The 11,019-nt window shown below is 34.7% G+C and overlaps 1 protein-coding gene across 1 annotated transcript; it reads right to left on the reverse strand.

Moving 5' to 3' along the window:
• Positions 1–6,849: 6,849 nt before the first annotated feature.
• LOC110115923 lies at positions 6,850–10,628 on the reverse strand. Its single transcript, XM_020849363.2, has 7 exons — positions 10,092–10,628; positions 9,928–10,014; positions 9,637–9,852; positions 8,421–8,585; positions 8,286–8,339; positions 8,047–8,193; positions 6,850–7,464 (listed from the first exon to the last, which is right to left on the reverse strand). Exons 1-7 carry the CDS (start codon positions 10,275–10,277, stop codon positions 7,087–7,089), a joined length of 1,233 nt encoding a protein of 410 aa, XP_020705022.1. The 5' UTR covers positions 10,278–10,628; the 3' UTR covers positions 6,850–7,086.
• Positions 10,629–11,019: the final 391 nt, after the last annotated feature.

Consider the following 11,019-nt stretch of genomic DNA (forward strand, 5'->3'; position numbering starts at 1 on the left):
TATTATGATGGCTGATGGGCACTGATATTTTGTCTGGTGAAATTTAAGTGAAAATACTTTCATTTGAAAGTGTAAAATGTAAGTGAAAATAACACCAAACAATCATATCAATATTTATTAAATTGACCTTTATCCTACCACTCATATTCCCATGACAGCCATATATAATTGAGGTCCTTTGAAGCATACTAAGAGAAAAGAAGTACTTATAATAAAATGTTGTGTTGAGCATTTTATTAGTGAGGTTCTAATATGTTGGTACATTATATTTTCCAAATATAATGATTTTTTCGTTTCTCATGAATTGTAAAAGAGAGAGAATCATGCCTGCGCAGGTTGATGGCTAGGGGCGTAAGGGAGTCAAGTCGAGTTGGGAGCTGAACTCGATGAGCTAATGAGTCAAATTTTTAGTTAGTCCTAACGTGGCTCTTAAACGTGTGAGTTGGTTCGTTTAAAAAATGTTAATATAAAATTTATTTAAAATATATTAAAATTTAATATTTTAAGTATAAAATTATAAAAGATATTTAAAAATAATATCACAATTTCTTGTATTATGTAATTTCTATATCATCTTTCTTATAATTTCTCACTCTTTTAACTATTTTATTATAATAATTTGTTAAATCATAATCATTCTCTCTCTTTAATATTAAACAAGTCGGTTTGTGAGTCGGCTCGAAGTTATAGAATAAAGCTCGAACTTGAATTCAATTAATTAATAAAAGCTCAAAGCTCAAGCTAGAGGTTACTCGAATCGTTTGTACCAGTAATAATGACACTTAGAGAGAATAGATTTTGACAATAATATAGGCTCAATAGATTTCAACAATAACATAGGGTTGACAACAAAAGTAGCGATCAGTGTGTTAACCATTATATTGAAACACATAAAAAGAGGCAAAATTTTGCAATTTTAGCGATGCGTGCGTTGGCGTGGTGCATCACTTGAAGGATCAAATTATCTTTGATAGTTAAATATATACTGTGTTGTTGCAATCAGAAGATCGAATTCATCTAAATGAGATCTACTCGCAGTCGAACCAGACGAGACCAATCAAAATCCACAACCGCCAGCCCAGCTGATGTCGTGCTTCCCACGATCTGCGCTCTCTGAGTTATGGCCTTGTCGTTAAAGCCAGAACGAAATAAGACGAATTAGTTCTGTTTTCCCGTCAACCTGTATTCGCACAAGAGAGCCCGATCCCATCAGCCGCAAGTGACGACTCTCTTTTCCTCCAGCCGATTGAATCGAACAACCTGCTACCCTGTCTCCCGTCAATTGAAGCCCCGATTTAGCTTTCGACCTTCATAGCCGACCGAAACACCGGCCTCCTTCCTTCATCGTCTGAACCTCATACAGGCGGCTCAGATCTCAGCTTCCTGGCTGAACTTGCTCGATCTCACGACGAGCTGAAGCCGCAGATTCACAGGTATTGTGCAGATCCCGACGCCAAGCTTTGTCCGACCCATCCAGCTGCAAACTCACGGTAGCCTCCGAATCCCTTCCGTCTCATGACATCCAATCTGAAGACCTCCTTTGCTGTGGCTGATATCTTTGCTCGATCCAAATTTTTCCTAAACCCGGGAAGACGCTGAGGTGCTGTTGAAATTCAAAGTAAAGATGCACATATATATTGAATAAATAGCATGGAACCTGATTCACTCTAAGTAACAGGGAACAAAACATGCATATAGAACAACAAGGAACTGGACCTTAAAATTTAAAATGCTCGCGTTAAATGATAATTCAATTCATTTAAACAAATATAAGTGAACGAGCAGGGGACTTGTGTTAAATAGGACTCTAAGCAATGATCAGGAGTATGTGTACTCCGCTGGCAAGAGAATATAACAACCTCCTACAAATGATGCAAAACAAACATATAGACTCTTAGCAAGTAAAAGAGATTTGCAGGTGATGAGTGCAATGACCTGATAAGTAGGATGTGAATACAACACTGCCCTATAGTCAGCATCCATTCAACGTTAAGCAAATGCATTGATCCCTCACAAGCAAGGATTAGATGACTAATATGCGACATTCATATCAGTAGTACCATGCAAGCAGGAGGGACAAGTGTGCACTGAAAAACGACTTGCCAGGCAACATGTACAAATATGATTTAACGATAAATGTAACTCGCCAGTCAACATGCATGGAGAAATCAACGACAAATGCAGCACAATCAGAGTTAATTTTAACATGCAGTCAAATGTATCGATCTCCTATGAACATTGGGAAATTAGTGTGCAGGGTATATATAATAACTCGCTAGCCAATATACATAAAGAGAATGGAGGTGAATGCGTCTTGACCGGCAGTCAATAATAGTGTGTGGTGGTGTGCAAATAAGCTGACTAAATTTTTTTGACAAATGATGATATTTCTTGTAGACGCACACAGGCAACATGCAACAAACACAAAGGTGTGCATATAGTTAGTGACATCAAGCTTCCGGTGAATACATTTGAACCTTGCAAGCAAAGACGGATGATTGGCGACATATACAAATACCTACGATCTACTATAGGAATCTTGCCACACATGCTACGTGTTATTCACGGGCAAATACATACGGATTGTAGTAGATAAAAGCACCAACAAGTAGAGGTGATATATGTGTTGCAAATATGGTAGATCCCTGACAAGCAAAGGTGATCAACATGTAACGAATATAATAATCTCCCTACGACTGATGATAGCTGTCTTGTAGATATATATGGTAGTTCCTATAAACATTGGAAGATATGCAAGCAAATGCAACAAACTTGGCAGACAACATATTGGAAGAAACCAATGATGAATAGAGCTTGGCCGGCATCTCACAATGACATAAAATGAGTGCTACAATACCCCTACAATCAACATCAACTAGCTAGCAAATGAAAGCTGTAGGCCCATACAAACATTCATAAGCATTGATGATAGTAAATATGTTGTAGAGTAAAGAGAAGGTCCGCTGATGTGTTACTGGCAGAAGGCCCTAATTGTGACACTAAGCATGTAAAGTCAAATAATTTTGTAGAGTCAAAGAATGAGCAGTTGAAGAAATGTCTCATTCTATCATCTCTTAAGAAATACTGAGGCTTCTAGAGAAATTATGCATTATTTGAATGATTATATGGAGATCAAGCCTCGCAACCTAATGCCCTACATGTGCATCATAAATGCATGGAACAAGCTCCTCGAGCACATTATCCTGGTGAGAATATCATGAAATTAAAGCCAAACTTTCACGTTCTTCTAAAGTTAAATGTTGCAGTTGTGAACTGCTCCTGGTTGCTATGTCAAAGACTATAGGAGAAGTTTCCTTATTCCATGTACATATCAGATACTATAATTTTGTTGGGATACTTAAAACAATATTAGATACTAGACTACCTTGTGATGTAACGAAGATAAGGAAATCTAATAGCACATTAGTCGAGCCTTGGGTCTCATCAGATTTCAATATCTCATCTATCATAAAATGACCTTATGCAACGTGGATGTTCTCGTATGGTCTAAATAAAGGTTAGATGATTCGTGGATATAATCTCTCGAATAATGAGAGATGGCGCTAGCATCAAAATAATGAAGTATCTCATGACTATTCTAGAAGCAACTATATAATTCATATGTAGATAAAAAGAGAGAATCAGTAGTAAAAAATACATGCCACTAAATTGCAAAGTTGCGCCACTGGATCTGCAATACTCGTACAAGAAGACAAAATATGTATTCATATGCATCCTATAATATACATGCACATATGGCATTCAAAGGATATCATTCTAGTATATTTTAACATTGTAATCACAATTCAAATTGACCTCTTACGTGCATTTATAGGATGCAGAGGTTTTCATTCAAGTATGTCAATTGACATTATAATTATATTTTAAAGTGACCACCTACATACATTTGTAGAATGATGAGGGTTTTATTCAAACATATCATTCAATATTGAATTTACATGCAGATATATTGTACATACATAACAGAGTGTGCTCTTACTTGTATTTGGTAGATGTAGAGGATTTCATTCAAGTAATATCATGCAATATTTTATGTACATGAAATAATGCTACACACTTCTACTATATAGTGTGCAAATGCAAAATGCAAAGTGCATAGGCCAATATATGTGATACATGCATATGTAACACATACACCCATTACATACATATAACAATCATATAATGCAAAATGCATGTAACAACCAATATCTATATGGGCCCTGACGAGCATGTCATAGGTACACACATGATGGCTGAGGATGCTGCATGGGTTTAGAAATAAATTTAGATATAAACCCGATCCTTTGCTAGTAAATTGATAGAGTCAACATGGTTTAATCAACAAAAATGTAACAACCCATAACAACCCGATGAGGATCGTGTTGGCAGAAAATCTCAACCAAAGGAGACCAAAAATATTTATAATGTCTCCTAAATGCCCACAAAAATTCAAAATTTTAAAAGTCACCTAGGACTAAGATATTTAAAATTAAAATTAATCATCAAATGCTTAAAACCAAAATATCCATCCACCTTCCGCAACAATTTGCCGAGGTGAACAAATCTGAAAATGTTTTCAGCTCACAAAAAGCTAATGCTTGGTTGAGAATATCAATAGGATTCCTTCTCAAAACATCTATAATTAGTAAGGACGTGGCACGTGTCCTATAACTGATGGTTTCCCTGCCAAATGGCACCACACCAATGATTTTGCCGTTAAATGACACAACAAATAAACGATTAGTATGCCAGACTCTTTAACTGGGTGATTTTGCTGCAAAATGGCACAATTATATTATGATCATAGTCAGAGCCCGTATGTTCTCTAATGACGTTAAAACATTAAACAATGAATCAATATGATATAATCAATATGACACAAAGCCCTATGTCAGTTAAGGTGGATTCAAATTTGTCCCTTAGATAACTATTCACCCCAAATTAATAAGGTACCATTGGACGAAACAACCCGTGGCTGTCGATAAGGATCCTTCTGTCAGGTTGGGTCAACTACCACGATGGCCCGGGACTACGGAACAATGGGAACTTGATCGGGCTTATCACTACCCCCCACCATCTGCTTTAAGTATGATGTGGTGAAATTTCTAATTATAAATATTAAATTGTCAAATACCTAAACCATGCTGCTACTATACGTCAAATACTTTGTATCTATTTGACAACTACCCTTAATCGAAAGTTCTTTCTCGTTATCGAGAGGGGTAATTAACTGTAGGGGCTTGCGCATATAAGAAACAAAAAATTCAGGTCATAAAGTCATCGCAAAATGACAGCAAAATCTCTGGGTAGTTTCTTATTTCAAACGCAATCTGGCTTCTGAAAATTTGCCCTGGAACTTAAGCATTAAAACTCTCCTCGACTACCCGAACAAAAAAGAAAAAAAAAGGGGAGATTTGCGGAGAGGCCAAGGTGCAAATTTTCAGAGCCCACACAATGTTGCAAGAGTTAAGACATAATAATAAGTTCGATAAGAAATACATATATAGATTGTGTAGAGTAACTAACCTATAAGAAAATGTAGATGGAAAGAGATTCAAAATACACTCTGCAAAGTCGTAGCATCAATAGGAAAACAAAACTACATAACAACAAGAAAAGAAGTGAAGTATGTGATTTTAAAATGGATTTGCTGATGCTGAGTTTAATCCGAGCCCTTTATGTTTGATCAGATGGTTAATAGCTAAAAATAAAACTTTTAAGGGGTTGAGGTTTTAAAACTAGCATGGCAAGTCACAAAAGCCATCAAAACAATTGGCAAAATAGAAGTTAATGTGAAAATTTAGCCATACTAAGTTAGATATAAATTTCTAATTAAATTTTTATAAAAATATTTGATATTGATCCAATTTCGACTCTTATCGAGTCGATCCACTTACAACTCAAAATTGGATTGAATTTGTATTCGATCCAACTATTTGGTTCATGGCTCATGTCACTTGCTTCTAGCTAAGCCCGATTCGAGCCAAAATTCGTACATATTTTCGAGTGATTTATAATCTTCGAGCCAAACTCTCAACCTTATTTAAACCAAATACCTTACAAAATTAGAACGTAATTGGTATAATATGAAACTTCCCTAGGAAATTATATGTATTTTCTCATTGAGATTTGAGGAATTTTAGAAATATTTTTATAATAGCTATGTTTCTATGTGTAAATTTTATTATTGTTGTATTTTTAATGCAGAAAAAGAAACAAATCATCTGCCATTTGAGACAGATTCTCCTAAAAAAAAATCATATAAGATTTTATATGAAAGATGCCACACTTCCCCAAATGTATTTGCATTTGAATTGATATTATGTAAATTGTTTATGCAGAATTTGTTAAATTTTTTTTTTAATCCAGAAATTTAAGAACCACCTATTTGTACTTTAAGAAGAAGAAAATAATTAAAATAATATTTATTTTTAAAATATTCCAACATACTATATTTAGAAGGAAATGTCTATTAAGTAGACATGCTATGTTCATAATTTAATGAATATAACATCATTTTGTTAATAAAAAATTCTGTTCGTTTACAAGCTAAATAAAAAATTAACACTATAATAAAGAAATTAGGCCAATATTATTTTTAAATGCATATTTCAATTATTTCTTTCCAGAATAAAAATTACTTATTAATCTTTCAACTCTTTGAAATATCGCCTTTCCCATCATTGTGGTTTCACTTGACTCATGATTCTCGTATCTTTCATCTGTCAATTATTTATTCGTCGAAGAAGAAGTCTTCGACGTGTTTTCGATGAATGTCGTGTTCTAAATGTATCGAATATTACAAATTTTGATATTATAAAATGTCAGTATAAAGAACACAAAGTATGTGTATCAATCCCCCTTTGTATTCCTGCATTCTGCCTTCCTCATTCAAAACTGCATGAAAAACTCACAATAACCCAAAAAGCAAATTTTATGCACACTCATCTCTTCACTATACCTTACTCCAAATATACATAAAATAAATCTTCAAAATTTTTGCTCAAGAATTCTAGCACTTAATCAAATCCAAATCAACTAAAAGAAGAAAAAAAAAACTAAGTAAAATAAAATTACTACTCTTCATGGACATCTCATGTTTCTTCCAGGTCCGCCATAGTAAAAATAATTTCCCCACACACTACTGAATCCTCCTTGTATATCATAGCAGCTTGGGTGGTCGGCGAGCAGCCGGAGTCCGGCGACCGGAATAAGACTATTATCCCAATCAACAATCTGTAGATTTCTGAAGTAAGAAGCTCTTCCAAAGCCTTGTTGAGCAAAATGGCCACTGCCCATTTCAGTTGAAGTGTGGAAACCAGAGGGCTGAGTGTTCACTATCTCACCACCAAATTGAACCATGCTTGCATGATCTGCAAGGTGGCTGAATAGAACTGATGGCCAGTAGCCAACAAGCTGGCCTGAGCCAAATTCCAGCCACCAGTTGCCCTGATTTGGGTCCTGTAGAGTTATAGAGCTGTTTAAAATAAATCAAAATTTGATATTTTTGGGCTGCAGCCTTGGCTTGTAATCAAATTTTAGTATGAGCTAATTTGATTTACTTAACTTAATTCAAGCCATTTACCTACATAGCACTGAAAATTTAACATTTAATTACATATTTAATATATAAACTTCACTATTTATAATCTTCCCTTTAACGGGAAGGGTTCGTGGTGGTTCCCATTGCCGCCGGTGAACTCGGGTGTGATGCCCTTAGGTTTTTCCTAGTCCTCCATTTTATCATCTCTTCCTTTCATCCTCCCTCACCCCTTTCTCTCTGGCAATGGAGGGCCACCACCGTCCACTGGTTTCCGATGATGGGATTAACGACGTGTAAAAGAAAGGAGAAGGGCAACGAGATTGTAACATAGATGGTGCGAATGTGGGCCGTTATGTGAGTAAATAGTGAAGTTTAGGTTTTGAATATATAAATAGATGAATTTTGAGTGCTATGTATGCATATATATAGCTCAATTGATAAAACTTTTGAAATTATTGCAAGATTTTATAAAAAAAAACAATGTAATGAAGGTTAATTACCTTCCAAACAAGAATGCTTATGTCAAATTGGCCCCCATCAAAACTTGATGTAGGTTGAATTGCTGCTCCAATTGCTATCCTGTTATTAGTCTGGATGAAGCCTGAGCACAAGAGATTGTAGCATCCTGTAGCTTGGTATGCATCCGTCTAAACATCAGAGAAACATTTATCAAAAACCATATAAATATTTCATATTTACATCCATATTCATTATTTAAAAATTTTCACTGTATACTTACTGTCCAGTAAGTAAAGAACCTAGGATAATCATCTCCATATAATTCTGGACTAACCTGAAATGAATTTTCAGCATCATTTGTATGCTGCAATGAAAATTTTTCTAACAAAAATGGCATAATTTGATTGTTTTGAACCTGCCATCCTGCTTCTATAGTATTGAGATCTTCTCCGAATGATCCGGAGATCACCCAGATTTGAGATAAGCTGAATTCTGAAGAGCTTTTAACCTTTGGAGTCCATACATTTAAGCTGGCTTTTGCTCCATAGTACTGATCTCCAGAAACATATCCAACTGCATGCTGTACAGTTTTGGAAAAATAATTTGTTGGAATCTTATAGTAAAGAAGATATATTGATTCACAGATAGTGCTGCAACTTAGGTTTCGTTTGGGACAGCTTTCTTACTATTTTCTAAAGCAGTATTCTAAAACAAAAATTGGTTGAAAGCAGGAAAAAAGCAATGATCAAAAGCTGTCCCAAACGAAACCTTACTCGTTACAGAAATTTATAAAAAATAACAAAAAAGTTGTAGCTAAACAGTTATATTTAATATAAAACATTGAAAAAGCAGCTGTAAGTGGATTCTAAGAGTTTGTTTGGGACGACTGTCGTTTTTTATAAAGTTGATTATGAAGTTGCTGTGTGGAAAGTAACTTGGCTACTTTGGTTGCAAAAAATAACTTTTCACTTCAATTTTTTTGCAAAATAGTAGCTAAACAAAATTGTAGCCTAAGTCTTATGAACTGTTGTGACAAAAGAAAATCCTTATTTTATGTCTCCTATGGAATAGCTTATATCCAAGAATTTTTATTTCAGTATTATATGTCATGCATGATAGAGAGGATTTCCTGTATAAGCTTTCATGGGATTCTATAAATTTTTTTTTTTAAAAAATTTATATTAACTAATTTCCTTGAAGTTTGATGTGAAGTTCAACCATATTTGATTTTGTCTGATTGAATGATACTCTTAGTAGTTCTACCAAACAAGCAAAAGAGTGTGATGGAATTTTGTCATGAATTGCAGGTCCCATAATTTCAGATAAGTTCAGAAAGAATTATTATGGAACCAAACTTTAAGAACTTGATTGCTTCTATTATAAATTGAATTTTCTTAGTATTTAACATAACTAAAAATATCAAATAAAAATAAAAACTTTTAGTTGAAACAGAGCATGACTCTTCAAAGATTTGATCAAAGTTTATGTCTTTCATTCCAACAGCAAATCTTAAAACCATCAAAAAATAAATTTTTTTTTTTTGCAAAATTTGATGAATTAATGAAAAATGAAGTTCTCAATTGAAAAAATCGAATCAAAGAATAAATCTTTTTATATTATAGTGTAAAAACCTCATGTCCACTGCTCTCTGAATTTCTCCTGAATCTGGAAACTGTCTTCCTCCCAAACTTCAGAACAGAACTTGCCCTCAATAAATCTTCTTCTGTAGTTCTTCGAATTGGAATTGTTTCTTCTGGGCAGAGCTCCCCTGTATTCCTCCATAACTGGAAGCTCTCTTCCATCAAATTTGTATTCCTGTGATGATCCCTTGGCCTTTCGGGTGGATCCTACAAACAAAACACTCTCAATTCCTCACCTTTATGTATAAAAATTCAATCTTTCTAGAAGAAAAACAAACTTACCAATGGCTTCTGGCCTTGCAGAAGAGGGTGATCAAATGCTGGCTGTAAATGAGATGGCACGCAGTCTATAATATCACCATCAGGACTCTGCAAATTAAACAGTAAAGCTCGGTCTATTGAGAAAAAAGAAGAAGAAAAAGAAGAAGAAGAAGAATTAGGCTTACCTGAATTGTTTTCACTGAAGGCTTATTAAGCCTTCTTAGACGAGCTTTTATCTTCCTATACTTTCTAAGCTGAAGTGTCGTTGTATTCACCTCAAGAGAAGAGAAAGCACTAGTCATAGAACAGAGGAGGAGGAGACTAAGATAGATAGCAATTACAGAAGAAGGATTCCAGCGACAAGAAGCCATTTTTTCTGGAATTTTGAGCTGCTCATTTCTTTGCTTGTCTTCTTCTTCTTCTTCTTGACTGTATCATAGGATCTCACTTGTGCTACACTGAACTCAAAGTCACATTTCAGAAGTTCAGAAACCAAAGAATGGCCAAAACTCCATCTCTCGCTCTCTATTTATTTTGCGTTCTCCTGTCTCCTGGTCAGCTCAAAATAACATTTTCATTGACTCTGACAAGAATTGATATCAAGAAGTGAATTTTAGAAAATTATATAGGGAATGTCTATTATTATTATTTTTAATTTGGATTAAAGTTTTTCCTTTTGTAATGAAATCATGGGTTTTATTGGTAGAAGAGGAAAGGAAGGATTGCAGGCCATAGAATGCAGGTTAGTATGACTACATCTTTATCTTTTTCTTCTCGTTTTTTTCATTTTTTGTGTAGGGCATGATGTGAGCATGCCCTTGTGTTCTACTATTATTCCTTTCTTTGGCCTTTAGATCAAGTATTTTATTTGATTCTGTCTCTCATACTCACTCTCTCTCTCTCTCTCTCCCTCTCTCACAAGTAGCTTCTTTTTTTCTGCTTACTTTCACAATCCCCAATAAATTCTAATTATCAAACTGTTTAATGGTGTGTTTTTAGTTTTTTTTTTTTTGGGACATTTAGGCCATTTAAGGCAAACTCTCACACACAACGCATACAGATAGACTCGAACCTTGGACCTCTTAGTTGGAAGCCTAAGCTCTCAACCTATAG

Source organism: Dendrobium catenatum, unplaced genomic scaffold, assembly GCF_001605985.2.
Source record: "Dendrobium catenatum unplaced genomic scaffold, ASM160598v2 fragScaff_scaffold_1028, whole genome shotgun sequence".
Lineage (NCBI taxonomy): Eukaryota > Viridiplantae > Streptophyta > Magnoliopsida > Asparagales > Orchidaceae > Dendrobium > Dendrobium catenatum.